This window comes from Anopheles merus, chromosome 3R (genome assembly GCF_017562075.2).
Source record: "Anopheles merus strain MAF chromosome 3R, AmerM5.1, whole genome shotgun sequence".
NCBI classification, from domain to species: Eukaryota; Metazoa; Arthropoda; class Insecta; order Diptera; family Culicidae; genus Anopheles; species Anopheles merus.
In genome coordinates, this window is record NC_054084.1 from 4,930,236 (window position 1) to 4,957,446 (window position 27,211).

The window sequence follows — 27,211 nt, forward strand, 5'->3', positions numbered from 1 at the left end:
AATGGTTTCATTTTGTTTTGAAGTTGGCACCACCGGCCACTGTTACTTTTTTACCCATCCACCTCGAGTATGTTGCAACAGTAGAATGATATATTTTTGAATGCAGAAAACGCGTTCATGTGTGTGTGCCTCTTAGCAATTATGTACATGATGCTTGCTGTTGTGTTTGTTTCCTTCTACCATTTCAGAAGCAATGGAATAAAATGCTTTTTTGCTTTGCTTGGAATTTATACATTCGTTGATGCAGGAGAATAAATTTTGTCGACAATAATTGTGCAGCAATTAAATTGCATGACAAGGCCCGGCATTCGCGCAGCTTTTAATCGGAGTGGAAAGCATTCAATTTCGAATTGATTCCAAACCATTCTTGTTCAGTGTGTGTGTGTTTTTTTTTTTTGGGTTTTTGCTGGCAAAAGGTGCAAAATGCTTTGCGTAAATGGGATAGAATTTACGTAAACATTGCTGAATGCGATTGATGGGTTTTGCAGACGCAGTAATTAAAAAGCTTCCAGAATTTATTTTGACGATTCAATTAGTAACACACGAAGTGGAGTGCCTTATTTATACCTTTTTGATTTAACAATCGAAGATAAATTAAAAAATATTTATTGTGGCTAGGGCTTTTTTAAGGGAGTTTTTTAAATTAGTTTTATTAAAATAATACTCAAGATCATGGGAAAGCTTATGAAAGGTTGTCATAGTTCAAGGGCAAACAGTCAAATATAACTGTACGCCCTTTGCAAGTAAAGTACATTAATGAAAAGCGAAGCAAAAGTGTATTGTATGAAAATGAAGGAGAAAAACACAAAAATAAGAAGCCCTTTAAAATAAGCTCACCGGCAATTGTTCACGTTACTAAAGTTCAGTCATGTTTAATGAGGAATTTAGATTAATCGTTTTTGTTGGCCACCCTTTTTTTGTTAATTAAAACAAAACGTAATAGAGCAAGGGTGAGAAAGCAAAAGTATGAAATCATGTTGTATGACAGCGAAAAACATTCCGAAAAACATCAAACGAAATAAGCATAAAAAAGTAATCATTGCAAGATGATGCAGGGCTTGTTTAGGTGTGAAGACAAACGTTTGGGCCAGAACGTTGGGCGTGACTTGGGAAGCATCCCATACCAAAGCAAGAGCAAATGAAAAATGTTGCAAACCCTCTAAACGCAAAAAGCTCATCTCACGATGCACTTGAGATAGGAAGGAAGCTTAAATGGAGGAAAAGAAAAACTAAGCTTAACAAGCCCCCCTCTTACTTGAATGCACGCTTCGTAGCTAGAAGTTTCTATGGACGAAAACAACCGAATCTTCTCCTAACAGATTGCGGTAGAACAAAAAAAAAAACTCTTGTACACATATCCTCGCAGCCACCGACGGAACTGCACGCGCCTGCCACGGGGATGAAGCCTATGTGTGTGTGTGTGTGTCGCGCCGGGTGGTAAAATAAAACTTTGCGCAAACCGGACGTCGCGCATCAGTACGGCGTGCGAATTCGCGCAAGAAGGTCGCGTTCGAATCCAGTCTCGCGCTCGCTCACAAAACCCAGCAAACGCACCATCCCCACCCTATCGACGTGTTTGCGATCGGGTAAGTGATCGAGAGACGATCGGTTGGCGGGTTTTGTTTTGACTTGGGCCGATCGGTTGGCGTCGGTGTTTGTTACCCAGTTCCGAGCGACTCCGCAAAGGTTAGCAGCGTGCTAGTAGTGTTTGCGGGCTGCGTACGAGTGGTTCTCTCGGTCAGGTGGGACACGACGGTTGTGCCGTTTTTGCGGTTTCTCAGGTACGGCGAGAAAGTGAAGTTAAGTTTATAGTTGACATCGAACCGAATTGTGTGTCCCTATGCGGGTGTGTGTGTGTGTTGATTGCGTGCACGATTGTTTACTGTATTTGGTTAGAAATCTGGAATGTTTACTTCCCGCCATTTGGTGAGAGTAGTTCCGCCCTGGTGCGAAGCGTGCCACTTTGCTAGTGAATGGGTGGCTGTGTTCGGGGAGGTCCTCGAATGTGTAACCTTTCGTGAAGGTGTGGTAATGTGAAGGCGTCGTATCGTAATGGCACAGTCGTAACAATCGGTTCGAACTTCTCGATCAGCATCGAAGCATCGTAATACAGCGCAAACTGAACTGCATAAACCCTGCTGCCATGTGCCATGTCGGGCGACGTAAGAACCTTGCGCTGCACACACTTGCATTAAGTGCATTGAGCAACGACGCGAAGAGTGAGAAAAGAAACGAACCGAACCGAAATCGAACGAAATGATTCATTCGCAATTTTAAGTGAGCTTTTCGGGTGAAGGAAGCTTTTTTCCGTTTGCGTTAAATGTGCGTGTTTGTACGAGTAGTGCTGTGGACGTGTGTGTGTGCTGACTTGGTGCAATGTGTGTGATTGTTCACGTGCTTTACCACAGCCCAACAGCCCCTCCCCCCCATATACCCGTGGTGGTGGCGCCTCGCCGACGTTCGTGCGATGCAATGTAGCGTGACGCGGCTTCGAGAAGAAGTAAAAAAAATAAACCGTTCCAGCGTACAGCAGGCGAACTATTCCTTCCATTAGCGATGTGATATAAATTAGATTAGCAATCATTCAATCCTTCACCTCCCCCGAAAAAAAGGGAAACAACACCAAACAAATAGCGGAAGAGAATTTCCCGGTCAGATAAAGAGAAAAAGAGGTTATTGGGTGCTCATTTGCACGTTATTTCGATTCGCGTATCTCGGTTTAGAAGGGCGAGGGAGGAACTGTGTTGGTTTGTGTGTGTGTGTGTGGCCGTTGAGGGAAAGGGTAAAGATAAACATTGACCTGATTTCGGTGCAACTGTTATTTCATGGCTGAGCGCATGACTGGTGCACTGGTGGGCGGGAGCCGGCATGTATGTATGTGTCTGCGTCCTGGGAAAAAGATTTAATTAATTCTCAGCCGATTTGAGCCCGTTTGTTTTCGATTTTATCCCTTATTTTCTCTTCTGTGGAGGGCTACTAGAATGTTTGGCTGTTTCGTTTAGCAATGTGATAATAGGAATGATTCTGTTTGATCGAATTAATACGTCGTGGACGCTTGTGTCTCTGGCTTGAATAAATCAATAAACATTGCAGCACATTTTGAAAAGAATCTTTGATTAAGCTTTGGTTATTTTAAACACTTATGCTCTGAATAAAAAAACAATCATGTTTCTAATCGATTATTTTAATAATTAATGACCACTCAACAAAAAACAGGTTGCACATTTGAATGAATGGATAGTAATTATAATTCACTTACTACTTCTATTCGCTACTGAATTCGGCTAATGGAGTGACCCTTGGGGCTTGTTTCTGTACCCATCAATTGATCAAGCACCGAAAAAGGACACACACGCGAACAAACATGAATGCGATTTCTGATTGCTTCTTAATGACACTACTAGCGTCGGAATCGATCGAGTTGCTGCCGCTGAGCGTGTTGCAAAGCCAATCATGCAAACAGTCGGAATGCCCAAAAATCGACAAAAAACAGCAACAACATCCACACAAATACACACACACACACTGGTTCGTCCGCTCTAATCATAGACCGTAAAGTACCAATTTGATGGTCGAAGCTTCGAGGGGCGCTAGCGTGACACATCGCACCCAAAATATGTCAAGCAGTGGCTGCAAGTTAAAAAACCTATCAAAAGGAAAACAGGTTACACCGCACAAGCGAACCACCGAAACCCATTTCAACTCACACTTTAACACACATTGAACTTGATCTTGTGAGACAATCCACGCCTTTGGCGGCTTTGTCGAGGTTTGTGAAGAGTAGTCACAGTAGTATCGACCCCGGCTCACGCGCAAATGTCACTGCCGCCAAATGTGGCGCCCACACTTGTGCCAGTTATTAGCTCGGATGAGCTTTTTGGGTTGCTGAGCCGCGAAGTTGGGGCGAGCGATTAGTGATCGGTGTTGCGGATCGCATCAGCCGACCCTGACGTTCGGCGAGTGGCCAAGGCCAAGAGCAAGCAATGCGATCTGTGGGAAATGGCCAAGATCGGTACGTATTGAGCGCGAGTTGCGTGAGAGGTTACGCGGGCAGCCGCATCGATAACAGACCGACGGCGCTCTGTTTGCGGTGGCGTACGCAGATACCTTGGACGCGTGCGTCCATGGCCCGGTACAATGATGCGCACCACTAGTAGCGATTTGGTTCGAAAAACGATTTGGATTTTTGTTGGAGGTTTTCAAGATGCTTCCAAAGTCTAGTTAGCGCTAGCGGCTCTAGTTTACGCTCGGGGCGACGACGATGAACTCGTTTGCTGAGAAGCGAACCGGTAGAAGAGGCTTCAAGGTCTTGCTATGAGTAAGATGATAAGCATCGGATAATCTTAGACGTCAATTAGAAGCAGCTGTGCGGTTGTTCTAAATGTTTTGAAGTTTGTAAGACAAAAGCTACCGGCATTCATGTTAACCGTTTGGAACGTTGTTTGGCGTGGTCGACTAATTGGTTCATCGTCTAACGGAGCGATGTCAGGAAAGGACTTTGCAAAGGATGACGACATCGGTGTGTATCGCAATAAAAACGCTAATGTACATTCGTTTCATCAAATGGCTCAATGTTGTGGACTATCGTTTAACTGGCCTATCAAACAAGTTTTTATTGGATTACAAGCTGAGATTTCCTCTACAACACCGGGGTGTGGTAACGACGAAATAAGAGAATTAGTCTCATCATCAGGTCCCATCAAAATGGAAACAAATTTGCTACCGGCATCCATTTAAATTCTTGTCGCTACGGAAATCGATTTAGAACTGTAATGCTACTGCCAATTCGCAACCCCAACGAAAAGCCCATAAGAATATGCAAAACATAAATGGTAATTGAAAGGGATCGGGAGCTTCCAACTGCAAAAAAGGAGTGCTCACTCCAAAAACCTTTTCCAAAAAACACATGAAACCCACAGTAAAAAAGGGCCACCGTAGCATGAAAATTATGGTAATGAGCACTTAAAGCATCAGGTTCTGAAATTGAAATGCAAATGAGCAGCGCGCCCTGTTGCCGGTGGATAATAGAAGCGCGTGCTCTTTTTTTCTGTCCGCTACGGGCTTTAAACGATAAGGAGTTATTTTCGATTGTATTATCCTCCTCCCGGGGTTTTGCTTCTTACACAAAAGATGTTAATAGCTTGTAAGGCAGGGCTTTGGGCCGCTCTTGTTGTGTAATGAAATGCGTTTTTCGAGGACAGAAATAGCCGCAAAGAAGATGTTTGTGTTACGCTTTTATTTTTGTTTGGCTTCGACATAAGCTTTGTTGGGGGTGAAGTAACGCTTGGAAAAGCAGTACATATGCAGCAGATTTTAAAGCTTGTACTCGATACCTGTGGATGAGTTTGACGGGTAATCAGCTGTTACCGATCGAACCGAACGACTCTTGTCCTAACGAGACCTGCATTCCGCAAAAGCAACGCTACGCAACCTTGACGAGTAAGCGAATGCACAATTATCTAAGCCCAATCAACGGTTAGACTTCCTACTTCCGGGATTCCTTCGCGCCGTAAGCGTTTCACACCCGAGCACTGGAGCAAGATTCGTCTCCACATATGGGCAACTCTGAGTTGTTGTTGTTGTTTTGGAATGTTTTTCATGCGCAGAAAAACGTGTGGTAATAGGGTGGAGCCATAAATTCATAAAGCTTTATGACACATGGTTCCCAATCAATACGATTCGATGCCCTACCGGATTAACCGGTATGTTCTGATTATCTTCCTGTTGTTGGAGCAAAATCGAAACGTTCTGTGGAATCTTCTAGTTAGTTCCTATTTACAAAAACCACGCATCCGAGGGTCAATCGATCAAATCGGGCTTGGCTTGACCTGCAAACGGTGTGTGTGTGTGTGTGGTAGAGATTGTGGCCAGATAATGAAGCACGATACATCAATCACCTGGTTTGACCTGGGTCCGCCCATCACCGTGGCACACGTCAGTGGGGAAAAGGATGGTCCATTTTTTTGGTCCGTGGAGGAAGATTCCTAACACACAAGCAGTCACGAATGCGTGCGAGCTTTGAAAAGAAAACTGACGTGAACAAATTGTTTACCATTAGGTAGGAAACACCTTTGCAAAAAGAGGCTAGTGCATCGATGGTATGTTCCCGTGAGACGTTGGAATTCGGTCGTGTGTACGGGTGGTACGCCTCAGTTCGCAAACGCTTCGAGAGTGAAGATACCGTGTCAAGCTAAATTGCACGCTTGTCTTGTGAGAACGTTTCCTTTTGTGGGCAAAGAATTCTCCACGTTTCTCAAGGGTCACATATCTTTGCACATTTCTTATGCTCCCCGGGCGACCTTTGTTAGTTGATTAGTGACGAAGGGGAAGGTGTGCCGTCTTTTCAATTTGTCTCATACAAGCAAACGACCAAACCATCCATCAATTGGTAACGAGATGGCACCATTCTCTTCACTTATTCACGCCAAAAAGTTTCCTGTTTTTGGCTTATTGAGTTTTTGGGGAGGGGAGATATCGCTGGTCATCAATAATAAATTCGCAAAAAAAACGGGGCAATACGAGAAAGTGTTCTGTTACGCTTCTTTGCAGTCTCGGGCGTCGGATGGATCCTGTTGCGGACAAAGTTTATCGTGACGATTAGATCAAATTTCCGGTTTTCGTGTTTTGTGCGCAGACGAAATCAATCTTATTGGCGCCATGCGACGAAAGCTGCTTTGGAGATTGATGTGATGCGATTAGTTTGCAAAAAGAAAGTGGTGTTTTATGAGCCTGATTACCGTAATGATGCAAAAAGTTTCGGTGATAATGCGTTTGCTGAATGTTTAAATATAGAATCTCGATTTAAACTTTTTCTGTGCCTCGTTATCCACAGGAAGTTGAAGATTCAACCCATACATTGAAAGAGTCTTCCCTTTCAACTTATCCACACAATGGCCAACGTGTACATCTAATAATTCGCATCACTGGCCGTGAATATTGCCTCCTTCGAGAATGTTTGCTTGCCACCGATGTCTTCTTGGTGCGTCAGTTTTATCTTCCTCCCGGTAGCCAAACCAAAACCCACCGACCACAGAGTTTGGCTTTGGTGTATTGATTTTCGCGTTCTGTTTATCGCGTGGCAACCTAACGGCCTTGACGACTGGGACAGGATGGCGTTACTAATTATGCACGCGTTCGTCATCGGCGGGCGGCAGGTTTCGCTGGTGCGAGAGAATGCGCAGAAAAAAAGACTCACTAGACCAGTTGAAGCACGATATTTTGGCGGGGTAGTAATTGGAAATGGTCCAATGGAACCGTTCGAATCGTAAAAGATTTGGGCGGAATTTGACAGCAGCTGTCATCGACGGGACCTCGTAGAGCGCGCCGTCAAGGCGACACACCGTTGTTGGGGTTTCTTTTTTGGCTTTTCTTATGACTTCTGCTCTCCTAAGTGGTTCAAGTAGTAAGAGAAACAAAAGCACGAGGAAGTTGATGTCCTCCTTTTGCAATGGTTGTCAGGGACCTGCCATTAGTAACTAGATCGCCAATGACTAGAGCTCCAATGAATAGTTCTATCCAGTAAATTGATGTAATAGCCAGTGGTGCTTTGCAACAACAAAAAACCAAACGAACCTTGCACAGTCAGAGAACGGCCATCAGCTAGAATGCATGAATCTGCAACAATGGTCCGCAACAGTGCCCTCCCATCGGCATTTGCATAATGCAATCGCACTGGAAGCGCATGGTTAGCACCCAAAGCACCACCGATGCATGGTAGCATTCGGAACGAAACTTTCAACTAGCAGCATTTACCAATGGCAGGTGGGGCATGATTGCAGGGTTTAGAAAGGCCCACTTCCCAAACGGCTCGTGTGAGAGTTATAAAGCGATTCGTCGTTAACGTCTGGCGATAATTATCTTTCGATTGGTGTGTGGTATGGTGTGTGAGGAGGTACGACGAATCTATCGGCTCACAGAGCTTCCGACGCAAGCAGCAGGCCTAATGCCCCGTTGGAGGCACCATTTCGAGCTGGGCCGGGTGGCCTTACTCAAGGTTATAGGTGCCTCCCTGTCTGTAACGCCCTTTTTAGGTCGATGGCCACACGGTTTATCGGGCCGCAACCACATGCCAGCGCCAAGCCAATGGGGTTGGTGGGCTCTGTTATTTATGTCATTTTACTAATTTTACAGGTCACTCGTGCGGTGAGCATTGTTGCGGATACAAGAACCTACCGGGGAAAAAAATATACAGGCTCGTTTCGTGAGCCTATGTGCCAGTGACAATACAGTGTGGTTTAGAGGGCAGAGCAACGACGGAGAACAACGCATCAGCGGCGGTTATCTCGTGTGAAGTAAAATTTATTCCAGTTTCGTGCAAGATTTGAGCAGCGACGCAACGGGGAAAATCCCAACATTTATAAAAGCCGGCCTAGAGTGTATGCTTATGTGTGATTGTGTCCGGTAAGAGTGCGTGTCGACGCAGTGTGCCAATGCTGTAACCGTGGCCGTTACACGTGTGTCTGTGTGTTTGTGTTGTGTGGAAAGCGAAGCCCTAGACCCGATCTAAGCGGTTCCGGAGACAATAGTGTTGATTCTGGGAAACGCGGCACGTCAACCAGCGCACTCCCAGCCCTTCAAACGCCAAGCGGGCGGTATGTGACCAGTGGTGAAGTGGGCACAGGTGTATCAAGATTAAAGTGCATGCGCTCTGAGGCATCGAAGTGGGAAGTCTGGCAATACGGGCACAGAGACACAGCGTGCAAACGATTAGTACCAGGTCTAGCAATCCCCGAAGAGGGTTACCCGTGGCAAGATGCGTAAAATTTGGCTCCTCGCCAGCGTCGTGCTGGCGTTTCTCGACTTTGTCAAATCACAGGAAGTGGCTCGGACACTCTACAGTACAAGGTAAGTGCATTCGGAGGAAGCAGAACCATTGGCTGACACACATCGGTCAAGAACTAGAGTTGTAAGTTGCTTTATTCAGAATTCATTGCAAAAATTGTAAGGTTATACACACTCTCGAATGTCCATCAAAACAACTTTCTAGTGGTGTGAAGCTTGAGCTCAATCAATTGTTTGTTTGGTGTTTCTACGATGTGTTGAAGTGGTTCCGGAAGATCAAAGCCAAGCTCTCGAACAAACGATAGACCAGTAGCCACGTGCGTGCGTGCGTTTATGTCCGGAAGGACATCCTCCCGAGCGAGCAGAAAAGTGCTGAAGTGAGTGGTGCATTCTCGTCTCGCCTGAGTGCATCTTTTACGACCGTTGTCACTGTTATTGTTGCAACCCACCACCGGTGTATCGATCCACCGGGGCAGTGGTTTGAGTACGCACCAAGAGAAGGTACTTCCACCAGCAACAAGAGATGGGGTGGAGTGGACAGTGGTAGCACGTTGTAGACCTTGTGAGGCTCAAAAACGGTCATCCTTCCGGGCCGGTGGGGGAATGGTCGTAGCAGCACAAGATGATGAAGAAGAAGTGTAACAACCAAAAAGTTATTACCTTGGCCATCGGTTAAAGCCACACTGTGAGGCGAGGTGGTTTCGGTGGTTCGAAAAAAAAAAAACGGTGCGCAAACAATCAAATATTGACCGCACAGTGCCAAATGGTTCCTCCTTCAAACGGAATGGTTGACGCTAATGCTCGTGTGCATGATGAAGATTGTTCCGCTGTGTGCGGCTTTTACTGACCTTTACACCCCACCCGCCGTGTGTGTGTGTGGCCATATGGTTGGAGCCGTTCGTTCATGATGCTGAGATGCTGACGTGCAGACTCTATATCACAAGTCAACAAGCCGCACTTCCTACTGTTTATAAAGCAAAAGATCAATTTTCATCGCCTGGGGGAGTTTTGGTAGTTCGTTCTCTACCGTTTATGACTCTTAAGCACCCGCTCACCAAAAAAACTAGCGAGTTTTTCTAGTGCACTATGAAAAGAATACTATACGTCCCAAAACCACTCACCAACCGTGAACAATTGGCATCGATGTCAATGGATGTGCGATCGTTGAGCGATCGTTGACTTGCCATCAAACACGCAGCCGGCATTTAGCGTTGCACAGCAGTCAGCACACTTAACCTCCTTGAACCGCTGAGGATGTTTGTGTGATGTGCTACTTCCTTTTCGATTTGCCAGAAGATGTCACCCCACCAGACCATTGTTTGTGTGCACTAGGAAGTAGTTAGTTCTGTTTGTATGCTCCTCTTTTGCGGTGGTAATTATTTGGGCACGAGTTGTCAAAAATTTCCTCACAAAAACACCCCTCCCATCAACGATGACGCCGATTGAGAGATTATCTGCTTTGCATACAGTTTCGCTCTCCGGAGGTTCTAATTAATGCCTTGAGCAATCGTCGGGCACAGATCTCCAGTTCATGGTGAGTTACAATTTTGGACGCCTCATCTCAATGACTGCCAGCTGCTGTGTTTGTGTAATTTATTTCCCTTCCACGCATGTGTGATACATTAAAAGGAACGATTTATTACCGGGACCGACAGGGTTTGTTTGCGGTCGATTACAGTGCACAACTGAAGGTTAGCGGCGGTCATATGTTCCTTTCCAATGGGGCGGTGTCAGTGCGAGTCAGTAATAAATCGTTGGAATTTGTGCAACAAAAAATCGTGTTGAATGCAGGCTATTATTATTATTTGCTACGATTCTACGTCAATTGGGAGTTTAGATCTGTGCATAAATTATGAACGAGCCTCGATCATCCCCAGGGGTTTGGAACAGTATCACTCTTTTATACTTTTGAAGATGCGCCCAGCAGGAATGTGATTGAAGTACAAACAGTACAATTATTGATCAGTCACGTGTTGGTTTAATGGTAGCATATTAGTTAGGTTTATTAATTGGATGCATTGATGCACATGGTGTAGTAATTAAATAGCAGCAAAATTAATCGGTCGTTACGTTTAGTGTTTGCGTGCCGATAGAAATCTCACACAGATAAGATCATCATACAAGCTCAAGCACTGTTCGGAGGCACGAGGATCTTGTCCCAACTGATCATTAATGTTGTTTTCTTAGCATTTGATGACTTCAGGCACACTCTTGTCGATTGCACTTGTGGCGAAGAGGCCACACAACATGTTCATCATCCACTTGGAATTTTGGCGCGCAATATGAGTGTAAAGAAAAACAACCCAACAAGCAAACGGGAACAAACAGGAGTTCAAAAAAACTATTTATCATGTTCAATCTGCAGAAGTAGCTTCTTCAGCCTCTCTTTTATTAATAAAATAAAAATACCTCATCATGCCTTTGCCTCTGCCAGCATCCTCGCTGGTGGGAACGAGTTCCATTCCGGTTGTGCAAATTTCGCCCAAAAATTCCAATAACTGTTTACCAATCACTTCAGCCGACCGGACGATCCCGCTCTTAGCCCATCGTTCGAACAAACACCTTTGGTGCGTTCGAAATTTGAATCTTCACCCAGCTAAGTTTGCACGCGTTAAGCCTTTGAAACGGTTCGATAACACGATACACCCACCAACCCGTTACGATACAGTCGCATGATTGCTTTCCGTTGCGAAAACCTTATCTCGCGATTCGTTTCGTGTTCTAAATTTCGCATTTTAGCATGCACAGAAACGAACGGATGGAATTTGTTTTGAATATTGTTTTTGTGTTTTCGCTAAGAATAGCGAGGCTTGGTTCCATTTGGCACAGCATGGCATAACGCTTGGTGGTTTGTTGTTTTGAAATTTCCAGTCCACATCGGACCACATGGGGAATTCCGCACGCGAGAACAATCGCATTTTTCGTACAGCTCGCATGTGCGTGCTAATTAATCCATCAAACGGGTGGGCAAATGAATGCATCAATAGACACATGCGATTGTGTTTAAGTATCACTGTCCGACACCAGAATAATGCGAAGCATCTTATCTGTCGGTCATAATTTTAGCAAAGTGCACCCCATCAAACGAAACCCTTTTGAACCTTCCCTTCCGTTTGATGCGAATGTTTACGATGTTTGGCTAATAAATTGAGCACTCTCCCTGGTGCCATTTGAAACCGACTAACGCTCTCTGTGCAGTCAGATTGGTTGATGTGTACGCACCGGAGTGGACATTATTTGACTTTTAGTGTCAGTGGCTGAAAAAGATTAATTACACCGGGCCTGCTGCATGGACAATAAATCACAAACACACAACCACACTGCTACCCACATCGGAATAGTGACACGGGTTTGGCCGTTCGTCCATCGGTCCATGCGAAGTGTAGAGAGTGCTTTTTAAATCGTTTTCCGAGTTGTACGCCCTGTTATGCGTATCGTCACCATTTCGCACCTTTCTTCCCGTTAATGCATTTGCCAACCCGCTTGTTCGTCTTTCCCGTAAATAACGTTCAAATAACCACCATGCTTCTTGTACCGTTGCAGATACGACAACCTGGACATTGACACCATTTTGGCCAGCAATCGGCTGGTTACGAACTACGTCGACTGTTTGCTCAGCCGCAAACCGTGCCCGCCGGAAGGCAAGGATCTGAAACGTAAGTACTGGCTTTGGCTTTGGCTTCGATTCGGTGGGGAGAGACGACTGTTTGAGCGACTGTTGTTGTTGGTTCATCCTATTGACCTGATTGTGGCGTCGTGGTGGGGCTGACTCACCTTCGCGAGCATTGGAAGCCCTTGGCCGATGGTTTAGAAGGGCTGTTAGATTAAGTCTTTATACTCCTACGGTAATTACCGTTTGTTTTACTGTAATAAAATTACTTTTGATCTCGTGTTGTGATAAAAATGATAATTTAATTTGAAAACCAGGCCACGGCTTAGCGGCAGCAGTATGTGCAAACAAACTTTGAATAATTAACAGCAAAACAAACAAAACCTTGATAGAAATCCCGCTTACGCTACATCGATAGAATTATTAGGTTTTCTAAACACGAAGAATTGGTTGTTTCGCACCAAAAACACTTGCAATGTTGCACAAAGAAAAACAACAACGTGTTCAACAACGGTTTGCAATTCAAATTGCACCGCCAAAAACGCATCGTGGCGTGCCGGCGTGTGTGTAACTCTTCAAGCTTCAAGCATCCACCCACAACACCCCTGTCTGCACAGCAACGCAATCGATTTGATGTTTGTTTTCGTGTTTGCTGTTCCATCTCCACTCCGTGGCAATTTAGGGTATTTGGTGCTGGTACAAATTGCCGATCGAATCGGTACGCTCAAGAGAAAGGAAACGGCCATTTTCTAACGGCTCGTACAAACCGGTGGAATGTGGCCGACGATTAAAAAGCAATATACTTTCGCTTCGTGGCAGTATTGCAGTGAGGGGAGGTTTTCGGGTAGGTTCGATATGAACACGTCCTTGGCCTTGGCCGGTAGACTTCATGTAAAATGTCGCTCGACTCCTAGACTCGGTGCTGGTGACTTTGAAGCTTTCCAATATCCCCCTGGCAGGGCCCGGAAGGTACACCTGCATCGATTAGGTATTTAATTACCCCGTCACCCTCGTCATTATTCTAATGGTAGTCATGATCATCGGTTGGGGGGGTGAGTGAGCTGGCCAGCAGGATAATTTGTATCCATTTAGGTCCCGGTTAGCCTCCGAAGCTCGGAAGGAGAGCTTTCTAGGACAATCGATGTGTATGGTTCGCTCCATTACCCGGTGTAGTTTATTGAACGGGAATAGGCAAAAGGACCCTCGTTCGAAACATATTAGTTTGAGGTATTAAACAAGCCCTTTACTGCTACTACCGAAAACGGTCCAGAAAATGGTGAAAAAATAGCTACTTTAATCCCTAATCGAAGGAAGGGATTTGTTTGTACTACTGGCCTATGCAAACGGTAAAAGCTTTCCCCGGAAACCTTTCCGCTCCTTTATGATCCTTATCGATCTTGTGCCCAACGTTCCCACCCCAAAAAGGTGGATTCTTTGATACTAAAGACAAACAAATCACGACCAGAGCATAACACAGATCCAGATGCGGTCAAACCCTCCCCGTCCGTGCCCGTAATGGTCAGCTTGACCGGCGAAGGTCAAGGGTTCATTTGCCACTGCCACTTTTACCGCTTGTCCAACGCGGTGCCTTAAACGCGGCGAACAAACAAAAAATAAACAGAGAAGAAAAATGGATCGCAACTAATTAGCATAACTTCCGCTCCTGGTTGAACGGATCCTGGGTGCCCGTTTCGATGCACTAGAGTCGTATATCTCATGCAGCAGCAGCGCCCCTTTGGATTACCTTGCGAAGGTTGTTTGTGTGTGTGACGAGGAGGGATGAAAAGGAAACGAATAAACGTTAACGAAACGGTTCCCCACCGGGTGGGGTTGGTGGTAAAGCAAGGTGTTGAACGGCGCTTCCCCCCGGGGGATGGAGGCCGGTAAAAGGTGGAAAAAAGGTTTGTAGCAAAACAAAAGAACGAAAAAAGGAGAAATTGCGTATTAAAGAGAAACGAAATATGGGTAGCGTGGAGTGGGAGAAAATACGATACCTTTTGGGTGATTTGTATGCGTTGTGGGTTACGTTTTGTGTTAAAGGGTGGGAGCAGATGACTAAGGCCGGTCTGAGGGGAGGGATGGAATGTTTGTTTATTTTATCATATTTCATGCGGAGCCGAGACCTTGGCTGGAATGCGGAATAATATGTTGTGGAATTTGCTGCAAGTGTGGTACGGCTGGTGTTACAAAATTTTAAAGAGGTGCCGTTTAAGTGTAGTTGGTAAGCCACTCTCTCCAGAGGCCAGAAGAGTTTGCGCCGACAAAAAAGGCCTTTTTATCACCCACCCAATACACAGCTCTAACTCAATTCACACTGTTTGTTTATCTCGGTGATAAAATCCAGCGCCGAACAGCGCCGAGGCATGATTACGAAAGTTGCCCCCGACAACATTATCATAACAACAGCTCCCCGGAGCAAGGAACTGGTTCGTTCGTTTGGTAGTCGCTCTTCCGCACCCTGTATCAAAGGGGGGTGGCGTGCAAAAAACAACCAGCTATGCAAGAAATTGCGCCTCGCCAATGAGTCAAGCAGGGGGAAGAATCTCGCACCTCGGCAAACGGGTAAATCAGGCAGTGCCCGTGTGGACGAAGTAGTCCACGCCGCAATCGGAGCATGGGGACCTGGCAAACGGTTCACCGGCCCCGGTTCGAGATAGAGGAGCTATCTCCCTTTGGGAGGGTGTGAAGTTGACGACAAGCAAAGGGGAGGACGGGACCGCAGGTGACAATGCGGGACGTGTACAGACTTAAAGAGAAAGTTTCGCGGTCGGCAGCACTACGGTAAGGTGGTCGTTGCGGTGTTTTGTTTACTTTGATCGTGTCATCCGCACGTTGTCCACGCGCTGCTCCGGGTCTGAAGCTGAAGCGCATTCCTTCATCGTCAACGGTGGTATCATCTCGGTAAAAGGGGTCTGAGAGTGTGTGTGAGAGAGATGTGCGCTAGAGTTTGTATTTCGGTCCAGGTCCAGGGGTTTTGTTGTGCAGACCCGATGCAGAAGGCTCCCTAGATGCGACTGCGGCTTTTACGGCTGGGTGAGTTGTGGGTTGGCCCTTTGCTGGTTTGTTCGCTGGTTCGAGATGGAAAGCCAACTTCTGGGTTGGGCACTTGGGGAAACGCAAGGCAGGGGGCAAGCCAGCCTCTTTACATATGTAATTGGAGGCAAAGTGAATAACAAACAGGGCCCCACCACCGGAGGCGATGGGATAGGCTAGGGCCACCCACAAGATGGAGGTTGTGTACGGAATTAACGCGAGCTGTGTTGATGTCGTTAAGAAAGGAGGGTTAGTCGGCCGGGAAAGTAGTTTAAAGCTGTACGGTGTTGCCTCAGGACATACACAGGATGCGTAATAAACCATGTGAGTGTGTGTGTGCGGTTGAAATCCCGCAGGAATCGCTTGAATAAATGAATGAAGCGCACTAAAATAAGGAACTTTACAGCAACTATGCTTTCCGTGCCGTGGAAACGTGCTGCTAATAAATGATTTGATTAAAACTTAATCAATGTCATGTGATGTATTGTAAAATAGGGAATAACCTGATTAAAATTCAATGTGAATTCCGGAATATTGAAGTGTCTCTTAGGCGCAGGTGAGTTCATTACGAGTGTTCCTGTTTTAAAGGTCTGTAATCAATTCTTATCGCGGTGATTAGCTTTAAGATTAGCCCCATTAACACCGCAACTGAGAAGAGTCAAAGCGTCAGACAAACGATTTATTATGATTAACCTCTTTTAGGCCCCTATTAATGTGACGGTGCGCAATTAAAGGGTAACCCGAATGCACTTTAGTCTTTGTGGTGACTCTGCAATTATCTTGATGTCATCGTAGGTTCTTGTGTGTGTGTGTGTGGGGCTCTGTATCTCGTGTGCACATTAATTCCGAACACATTTCAATGCATCAATTCAGCTCTTGAGAAACAAGTCGCTTTGACAAGCAAGCAGCATCCACTTGTACGACAAATCGTTGTCTCTAGCCAGCGCATACATAAGCTTTTGCTATTATTCTACCGTAGCCTGAGGGTTTATTTGTGATTCTTTTGATTACAATTCAGCATTCCCCCCAGCAAGGTAGATTCCCCCCCAGGAGGCTGTAGACAACAGCCAAAGGTATGCAATTTTATCTCACATTAAATGGTAATTTACGAACGTCATCTCGAGCACGACGTTGCTGCCGTTGCGGCCTGTCGGAAACCGGGTTCTGATGGTAATCACCCGATCCAGTACCTGTTGCTGGGAAGATGCACAAAGCCGTTAAGTTGTCTCATCACTCGCGCGCTGTGTATCGGTTTCGATGGGACCGGTGTGCAGGAAAATGCTTGTCACACAATTGCACATCAAGTGCTTTTTCAAACCGGGGAACCTGCATCGGCGCTGCACCTAAGCGTTCGCCCGAGCGCGCCACCGGCACCGGCAGTATTGTGTGTCAGCATTAACGAGTCTCTGGGCAGAATGACCATTTCCGTCCCTGAGGATGAGAAGCTTCTGGCCACAGTGGACATGATTAATCTGATGTACCTGACGTGTGTGCTAAAGCCGGTTGGTCTTAGCGAAGACTGTGTCACGATCTGGCTGTGCTAGAATGCGGAGGAATTTGTTGGTTATACGCTGCAATGATTGCATCGTCTATGTGTGTGTGTATGTTGAAAATTGGGAGCAAAACCACTTTGCAATCTGGATGAGCTGGTGCCGAAAGCTCCAAAAGAGCTGGCACGTTGAACAAGGCTCTTATGGCACTCTGGACCACGTGCGGATCGTTGAAGCGATTATTTATTCATCCCATCCGGTTCGGACGGTCCCGTTCTCTCTCTCTCTCTCTCTCTCTCTCTCTCTCTCTCTCTCTCTCTCTTCTCTCTCTCTCTCTCTCTCTCTCTCTCTCTCTCGTTCTTTATGCACCTAACTGGAAGCTTGAAAGGGCATCCGGTTTTTGTAGACCGGTACCAGAGCACCTATAGGTGGTTGCATATCGCCACTAGGAAAGAGCATCATAGCCGGTAGGAACAAAAACCGTAGGAATTGATCCGCAGGTTGCCACTCGATGGTTTTAGCCGAGGAGCGCTTTATATTGCAGCAATCGCACACGCCCATGGCCCATCAATTGGTGCAGAGGAGTTCTAGGTAGAGCCGATGCTTCTAGAGAGAGCTCTTTAGACAAATTTAGCTTTTGTGGTTAACCTGCCGGCTAAGTGTTTTATCAAAGCGGGCTAATGGGAGCGGTTGGATCGAGGGTAGCATTTTCGGTTCTGGCTGGCTCGCATGTGTAACCTTAACGTAAAACGAGAGCGCATAAAGGTGATTTAAAACGTTGCAAAGGGAATTACGGGAACACATATCGTTTAACACAGCAGCTGTAAAGAGAGTGCAGCCATGGCAGCTAGAATAATGATTCGGTATGCAGATTTTGGTTCTGCTGAAAGATGTAGCTAAACCGTTCTGAGAAATATAAAGCTTTACCCATTTCTGTGAAATGCATACAAACTCAAGCTTTGCAAATGAAGCGACAGGAAGTGCAAAATGTTGCGAAGAAGCAACAGAAACAGGAAATCCAACGATGCAACGATAAACTGCAACTTCGCAGTCGGCAAGAGGTTTGCACCGGAAAAGATTTCGATTTGCATACATTCGCGGTTGTGCATTTTTGCAACACGTTGTCGCACGTCGAAGTAGTAGTAGTAGTAGTACCGTTTTTGGGTATGCCAAGTGGCAGCTTGAACCTGTTGAGCAAGTTTCCTCCGTGACACACCGTGGTGGCGGCATGGAGGTATTTTAATTTATTCTCAACACAATCGGCCACAAGGAAGCCACCACCGGGTCTGGGTAGTGTTGAAAAGATGAGCTTTCTTCTACGAAACGAATCGAATCGAAGTGTGGAGTGCAGCTTACGAAGAGGATTCAGAGCACGTTCCCTTTTTATTGTAGTTTTGTTTCCGTTGAGTCCATGTATGACGCATATGGTTGACCACAAATGAAGTAGCGAAATGATGAAATAATGTTCTAAAAGTGTGAAATGATGCACTTTGTTGCTGTTATATTATGAACCTTTGCGCTTTCTGCTTTGTTTCGGGTCGTTAAACGAAGCATCCTGCCACGAGCTATTTGACATGAGCGATGGTTCGATGGAAAATCCTTTATTTTTCTGTTGCATTTGCTCGGTGTCATGGAAATTCCCTAATGAGTGCATGTTGAACAGAAGAGCTACAGATATTGATAAACTGAGGGTGGAAACGATGGATTGAAAAGAGCGTATTATGCGATGTGGTATTGAAATCTGCGCCTGCCATTGTCTCTAATGGCACATGTTTTGAACGGTTGATACACTGAAACGAACGTTAAAAAAAGCAAACACATCCGTTTACGAGAACATCATTACCATCTAAAAATCGACATAATGCCAGGCGCGCTTAATATGAACAGCACGAAACAAAAGATAAACGCATAATTAAGGAAAATTACGGTACACCTGGTATCGGTTACGGGTGCCGATGATACCGCCGTCAAGAATCACACATCAAAGACATATTTTACAGCAACTCGTTAATAGCTACCACGTAAGCGTTCTCAATTGTGGAAATTCCTAGACCTCGAAAGGACACATTCGTGGTAGCAAAGATCACACCAGGGAATCGTATGTCGGTATTATTTCGATAATGTTCTTCCTGTGCGTTGAGAAGATATGATGCTTCATCGTTAAGCCTTTTCATTTCAGAAGGGTTTTTTGCTCTGTTTGATTGAGATGAATAGATCATGAAAAAATCCCATTAACCTTTGCCAACTAGGCCTTTCGTGAGGTGCCCGTATATTGGCGAGTCTATGGTATTTACATGGCTTGTAGAAAAAAACAGCCAATTTACACGCTTCAAGCTAGTGGAACGAATGGCGTGAAGCTAACAAGCATTTAACCTGAAGAAGCATCAAGAGCCCCAGAATGAGTTGGATATTGCCGTTACGAGTGATTAGTTAAGAACGTATCTCGTTCGTAAACATACATCATTTGATTTCTAAACACAGTGCAGTCGATCGCGTGAGACTCATGCCATCCATCTCCCGTTGCAGGTATTCTGCCCGAGGCACTACGCACCAAGTGTGCCCGCTGCTCGCCGATCCAGAAGGAGAACGCACTGAAAATCATCACCCGCCTGTACTACGACTACCCGGACCAGTACCGTGCACTGCGGGAGCGCTGGGATCCTTCCGGAGAGTATCATCGTCGGTTCGAGGAGTACCTGCGCGGGCTGCAGTTCAATCAGATTGGCGGCAGCAACGGTGGTTCGGGCGTTGGTAATACGGTAGTGAGTGGTGGTAACGATAGGCCGGTAAGAAATGACCTCGATCGACAGCCCGCAACACAGAGCAGCAATGTGCAGGCGATAGTGATTGATCCGACGCTGGCCGGCCAGCCGATTGGCAATGTGAATACGCTACCTCCCTCTCCACCAACACCACCGGCGGCGGCTGTTGCGCCAGCTGTGACCGAACGACCTAGGCCTCCGGCACTGGTAGCACAAATTTTATTCCCTACCACTACCGACACTAGCAACACTACCACTACTACTACCACTACTACTACTACTACTACTACTACCACCATCAACACCACCGACACAACTACCACCTCTACTAGTACCTCCAATTCTGGCCCAGTAGAACTCACCAGTATTGCGGCGAGTGCGCCCGCTCCCTCTAATAGCGTTACATCTTCTAGTAATCTAATTAGTCCTTCGGGTGGTACGGTCCTGGCGGCGAGTACTAGCGATCCTCTTGCTCTTCTTCCTCTTTCTTCTGACGTCGGGACCGAGCAGGACTCGACGGCAACGGCCGGACCCGTAGTACCGGTACCGGTAAATTACTATCTCAACATCACTAACGGTGGTTCGCTAACGCTTTGGATGATACACGTAACACTGGGCGATACTAGACACTAATCGGTGCACGGGACGGTAAAGATTGTATTGAATAAAACCAACACATGCACACGCACGCGCGCTTCCAACACCGGGAAATGAGGGGTTGCTAGGGTAACAAAATGGTAGCACCCCATTCTGCAGGTTGCTTGGATGGCTGTATATGCGTGTGTGTGTGTGTGTGTGTGTGTGTGTGTGTGTGAATGATATCGAATGCCAAATATAGTACAAACACGTTAACCCACTTGACACCTTTGTAGCTTTCTAACCTCTAACTTTTCGCTCCAGGATGTAGTAGTTGTAGGGATTGCAATGTTGAATTCGTTTTAGCGGAAGGAAATGGCTCTGCGCACTATCAAAAACCGGGTCCGAAAGCGTGCGCTTTCCCGCAATGGTGCCACACATTGCACCACGGAACCTAGAGATAGGCGACCGTTGTTTACGATTTTGACAGTTCTCCGAAACGCCCGGAAGCTAGCGGTGGTTGGTTCTGGTCAGATACCATTGGAATGAGAGTTTGTGCATCGATAGGTACGCTTTTCCGCTGGCCGAGTTCCGAAAACAAGCTCCAGCATTCGTGATTAAGCAGCATCATTGGGAACGCCATTCATCGGACAACGAACTGAAGGATTAAGGTTTGCGCTTCGAAGGATCTGCTGGACGGTGAAATATGACTGATACGATTGTTCGCTTTCGTTCGGGTTAATCCTGCCAGTGTGTGCAAAAATGGGAGAACAAGCGGGGGAGTCCATTCGAATCCCCATGATGACTTCTCCCCTTTCCCAACATCCATATATTCCTGTGCACTTTGTACGAGAAATCACCAAAGAACAGGCATACAAACGCTCGTGTTTACAATGGAAATGATAATTATTCGCTTAATTGATGGTTTTCCCTGGAAGGCGTGGGTGCGTTCGTTTGATTCCGTTTCACCATTGAAAGCAATTGTTTGCAGCGCCATGAATGAGGGAAGGAGGCTTTATTAATATTTGGTCTCCTCTGTATGTGCTCCCGGGGGGGTTCCACCGAGGTTCTTTAATTAACGCACAAAGGCTTTGGCCCTGTGGATGGATTCCAATTTATGGTCGCACCTGTCAATACAACATTGAGCCCGGTGAAGGGTAGGTGAAATATTAATCAATCAATACCGCTTACAATCAACATCAATATGCAGCGTGTAGGCAACATCAATGGTTTCAACATATTACTTTGGGCGTGAAATATCCAGTAAAGCTACAGGACGGATATTGTTCACAGTAATGAACATTGCACACAATGAGAAGCGTTTTATTGATTTCCAGTAAAAATGTGTTGCAATTATTGTTGAGCATAATTGCACGGGAGAGTAGAATTGTTATTGAAATTGCGTTGTTAGTTACGTGTTTCACCTCAGTGGGTCCTTCAATGGTGGTGATAATGAGAATGTACCATGTTGTGCTTCTATTGAAAGGTTTAAATCTCTTATCAAAAGCGATTTTATTGGGCGGTGTTGTATTTACCGTTTTATTGAGTTTACAGTAACGTGTTTAACTGATTGAAATATGACAACAGTTTTGTAGCCAATCGGATTATTACATAATGATTGGCTTTTTATAGAAAAAAGGAAACGTTACTTATGAAGAATTTAATAAGGGAATGAATATTAATTCATATGAATTCGTGATCGTGCCTTGTTATTGGATTGCAATGTTTACTTTCAATTTCGAGAATAATCATGCACGACCTCGTAGTCCTTCGACGTTCTAACGCCACCATTCGTAGCATATCACATCGACGGTGAATCTTGATTGAGGTCACAGTACAGCTACCACAAACCGGCACCAAACGAACGGGGTCAAGAAGCATCTAGTCACGCTATACGAACCTTTACGTGCCGAATAACTGAACCTGACGCTTCGCTATTGCAGAAAAGAATGACGAAATTGCAACTCTGGGGAATGCAGTTTTACTTCCCCGCCGAGTCGGGTCGGAATGGAAGCGCCTCGAATGGATGATCCGCATCGAGGTGTAAACAAACAGTTCGATAATTAACTTTACCACCTCCGACGCTACACACTCGCTGGGGTCATTAAAAAATCATCACTTTGCTTCTATAATTATGTTTCCATGCGTGAAATGCGATTTCCCGCAGTTCGACTGTCGGCGTATTTGTGTGCGAATTAATTAACAAGTTATCTCAAAACCACGCTTCTACGTGTTTGCACGCGAATGATCTTGCACAAAACCCCCTTTTCTAGCTGGAATACAAACACACCACGGCACGGTAGCATAAGGTCCTTCCGGACTGATTATCCTGCTGCCGGTGGTGCTACTCTATTCATCTGCACCTGCATGGTTCACAACTAACTTTCCACCCACCACTGGCACGATGCACCAAAACTGGCAACAAAGAGAGAATTAGAGAGTGTGTGTTTGCAGCAAAAAGGAACTTATACATTTTTGACCATTGCACCCCAAAAAACCCCACTCCCCTCCCCTCTCCCCTCACTCCCTTAATTGGACAGATTCCGCAAGAGCTTCCACGGCCGCTCGCCATCGCTACCACGGTCGGTCAATCGCTGCAGCCAGGCGCAACCACACCATTCACGGGCACGGTTCGGCCGGACGAAGTTTCAGCAGTACCATTATGGCTGGGAGCACAATTGGCACAGCAACAAATTCTCCCAGCTCGTCCGGCCGAGGAGTCGTTCGCTGATGGAGGAGCAGGGATTCAAAATTTGGGCACCGCTGGCACCGGGTACCAGCTACCGTTGGCTTCGATGTACGGTGGCACCGTTCCGACAACTACGGCTGGACGAGTTGAACCACGGCCCACGTCCGCGGACAATAATGGGCTTGATGAACTACCGACGGTATATTCTGGCTTATTCTGAGAACGAAATTCAATTTGACGCTTCCAATTCCGTACGGGTATTGTTGGGTGGTAATAATGTGTTGAACCTCTTCTTTCCTCTATTTGCTCGCGTAATATAAGTTTCAGTATATTATGGGTTGTGGGAGTTACGTTTGTAAAGCAAATGCCTATCCCGGTGGTTGGTATACGATGCGTTGTGATATAGTTTTAAAGGCAATGCTTTTTGTATGAATGCAGTACCACTGGCGCCGGTGGAACAACATTCTAATCGAGCTCTATTTTTCCCCGTGTTGCCACATAGGCCCCACCACCGGTCGTGGTGAATCGGTTCGGTGACGACGACGCCAATGGACGCCCATCTGTTGCGCCTGCTGTTCCCGTAGTGCCGACGACTACTACGACCACGGCAAGGCCCACTACGACGGTACGGCAGACACGTCCCGCCACACGTCAAACGACGACTAGAAATACTCAGCGCACAACAACGCGATTTGTAAGTATATTTTAGGGACGTTGGTACATATTGGTTACACGAACTGTCAAACTGCTGTCATCCATTATGGCGGACAGTAGTAAATATGTCATATTTGACAGTTTTAGTGACATTTTTGACATTGACTTTGTACAAGCGCAAACAAAGAACAAAAATTAAAAAAAGAAATACAATCTTTTGGCAAAATAAACACGACCAAAACAATTCTCACTTTCACAGATAACACGATTGCCACCAACACCACCACCAACACCTCCACGCACTACTACTACAACGACGACGAGGACACCGACTATATTACCTCAACGACCACCACCACCACCACCACTGTTTGCACCACAACCTGCACCAGCACAACAACAACCAATACTGCCACAAGCAACACCTCCCCAACAACAGTACCCATCAGTAGTATACCAGCGTCCACAGGCTCCTCCGAGGGCCAGTCCACCACCACCTCCACCACCAGTACCACAAGCACCACTACCTACCTCAGCACCTGCTAGACCTTTCTACGTACAAACGGAACCTCCTCGAACACCACCACCACCACAACAACAGTACCCAACAGTAGTATACCAGCGTCCACAGGCTCCACCGAGGGCCAGTCCACCACCATCACTACCTACCTCAGCACCCGCTAGACCTTACTACGTACAAACGGAACCTCCACGAACACCACCACCACTACCACCAGTACAACAACAGTACCCAACAGTAGTCTACCAACGTCCACAGGCTGCACCACCACAACAAGCACCAGCAAGACCTTTCTACGTACAGCCGGAACCACCCGCGACTCAGTACGGCCAAACCACCCCGGACAGCATTATTGATCATTTCTTTGTTCCGCCATCGTCACAGGCCGCCAACCAGCCACTCCCCCCGAGCCCGATCGTAGGCCTGTGGAACCAGCTCGGCACGAAGATTGCCGACACGGCGGATGCCATTGCCGGGATGCTGAAGAAAACGGTCGATGTGCTGGTGACGAGCCACATCCAATCACACCAGCGGGCGCTGCGAAGAATTCAATAACCTTTACCCCATGACACGCCGCTTGACAGGCATCGATAGCATCGAGCAGAAGAAGATCAGAAAGAGAAGATCAGACAGAGAAAGTGGAGTCGTTTTGTTGAAATTATGTGAGAATGCTTGCCGTTTTAGGCATTAGTTTTCCATCGCTAGAATATTATATCGCAGTATGTATATGTTTGAGCTTGTGTGTGTGCGTGTGTGATTGGAAGTGACAGCATATCCTTGCCAACCCCGTCCCCCCGTTCCCCATGACCGAGACATCCCGTGGCTCACAAAAATCCAATTACTGTGGGGATCGGATCAGCTCCGACAAGTGCCCACAAATGCAGACTCCTCAATAAAGATTTTCCCCGTCCCCTCCGCCTTTCTTTGACGCATTTGTGGCTGAGCGCGGTATGAGCGAAAACGAATGCAATTTTATTTTACCTGTGATTGAGCGTAGAGTGATAGCAACGAAGGTGTGTGAATTGTATCTGTATCTGAGTTTCAAGGCCCAAGGCTGTTTCATTGGTTATCCCTTTTAATGCTTGTTATCTTCATAGTGCTCTTTTTCTTATCGCTTTCAATTACAATCCTTCCTTTACTGCTTCTGTGTCGACATTTAGTACCGATGCTGGATTTGAGCGGACAGGCAGGCAAACATACTGATCATACAACAGGGTGAATTCTAAAGGTTCATGGATTTGAAATGTATCTTATATTATTACTGAATAAATGTATTTTCCATCATACGTAGGTGTGCAAAATTTAGTCTCAATACATCCGAAACTACAACACGACTCCTCAAAAGCCATCACAGTAAGTTGTTGAAAGAAATGAATTCCACTTCAGCTGTTTTCTTATCATTTTATCTCGCATTTGGGTGCGATTTGGCAACACTTGCTTCTTGAAATGCTTCGCCCCCCGCCGGAAGCGGAAGCAAAAGTTCTTGCCAAGCACGATTATTGCCTTCCCGAGGCAACAAGCAACAGGAAACGATTTTATGGCCATCAAGAACCCCGGCGAGCGAAGAAAAATGGGACCGAACACGACGCAACGAAAAAGAAATAAATAAATTGCATCCTTTCCGCAGTACGAGTTGAAGCGTGAGAGCAATCAAATCATAGTGAGCGGAGATTCGAATTTTTCACCACGGCTTATTTCGTCTTATCCAGTTCCACATTCCATTTTCCGTGCCGGTTGCTTTATGGTGGCGCGTTTTAACGTTCGGTTGAATATTTCATCTGCTCCACTCGCGTGCGTTGGAGGAAAATATGGATGGAAATATTTCATTCTTCTCCCGCGTGGCACATTTGCGAACGCAGCGGCTGCGGCGGACTGGAGTTACGGTGGTGCTGGAGAGCTCATAACTCTAAAAGTCATTCGGGCTCCCCTTGTTGCGCATCGTCGGTGGTGATAGTTTGATAGTGTGGTAAGGGAGGGAGGCAAGACACAGGGGCACTGTGTGAGCAATCAAATAAAGCTCTGAAGTGTTCGTGCCATTACCGGCAGCGGATGCGGAAGATCGCAATCTGACGGACGTCTACAGTAGCGCACCAGGTGGTGCTGAATCAACGAGGTAGCTTTTTTCTTGCCAGCGCGAGGTAGTGTGAGGCTTATGTGATGAGGTAAATGTGGCTGGAAGAATATATTATCAGGTAGATTGAATTTGATCTTATCTATCAAACAGGGAATAGAATGTAGCTGAATGTTTGGCTTTGTTGAAATTGTCGTATTTAAAAAAAAGTAACATTCATTCAAGCCCACATGCTAAAATAATCGACATTTTCAAAACTAATGCTATGTACTGCAAATTGCCTAACCACAGGCGTTTTGTTCTAGCTTGAAGTACCGAGGTATAGATGGCGCTGGCGACCAAACAACGATCGCGCTGGTATGAAGGGGTAATAATTTGCTAAGAGATTTAAAACACTTTTCAAAGTAACTCGATAAACAATCCTCGCTGCAACTCCAATCCATCCCCTCTGCGCGAAGGTAATTTAAGACCCAAGACAAAGTTACGCGATTCCATTACGCAAATGAAACAACAGTGCCAATCGTGCCAGTAAGGGGAAGCAAAAGCACCCAGTAGTTTGAAGCGAACTTTCCTTGCGAAGAAGGTTGAATGTAAATGGTTGTAAATGATGCCAAAATCGCTCACCAGCAGAAGATGGAAAATCGCAACGCTTGCAGCAGCAGTTTGGTGTCCAACGACGCATTTTGACGTACAATCCACTTACCAAAGAACGCAGCAGAGGAGCGAGGAAAGAGCGCATGAGGCGTGGAGGAAAAAGTTTCCAAAACGTAATTTCGTTGATGCAGGTTCTGAGTTAGTTGGCCGTGAAAGATGAAATTAGACGGCACTGAGGATCGTTTTTTTGTCGCTGGTGGCTTGGAATAGACGAGAGATAAAGTGAGAGAGCTGTTGGAAAAGTTTGGCACAGAGGTGTTCGAAGCTTCGGCTGAGGGCAGTATGCAGAAAAAGGGAGCTTTAAAAAACACGGTCCCATGCAACGGAGTCGGCAGGTGGCGTTCGGGTGTGTGTCTTGTATGGGTGAATAT

At 46.1% G+C, this 27,211-nt stretch overlaps 1 protein-coding gene across 9 annotated transcripts; it reads left to right on the plus strand.

The window, feature by feature from the left end:
- Positions 1-1,458: 1,458 nt before the first annotated feature.
- On the plus strand, positions 1,459-25,401 carry LOC121596701 (mucin-5AC-like). 9 transcript variants are annotated; one of them, XM_041921877.1, is made up of 7 exons: positions 1,459-1,799; positions 8,131-8,844; positions 12,325-12,437; positions 19,441-20,225; positions 22,793-23,140; positions 23,444-23,635; positions 24,500-25,401. In XM_041921877.1, the coding sequence occupies exons 2-7, from the start codon at positions 8,753-8,755 to the stop codon at positions 24,668-24,670; spliced, it is 1,701 nt and encodes a 566-aa protein (XP_041777811.1). In that variant the 5' UTR covers positions 1,459-1,799; positions 8,131-8,752; the 3' UTR covers positions 24,671-25,401. The 9 variants fall into 9 exon arrangements, with proteins under 9 accessions (XP_041777811.1, XP_041777808.1, XP_041777814.1 ...); XM_041921874.1 differs by having other exon boundaries at positions 1,459-1,781; XM_041921880.1 differs by having other exon boundaries at positions 1,459-1,781; positions 19,441-20,219.
- The last annotated feature ends 1,810 nt before the right edge of the window (positions 25,402-27,211 follow it).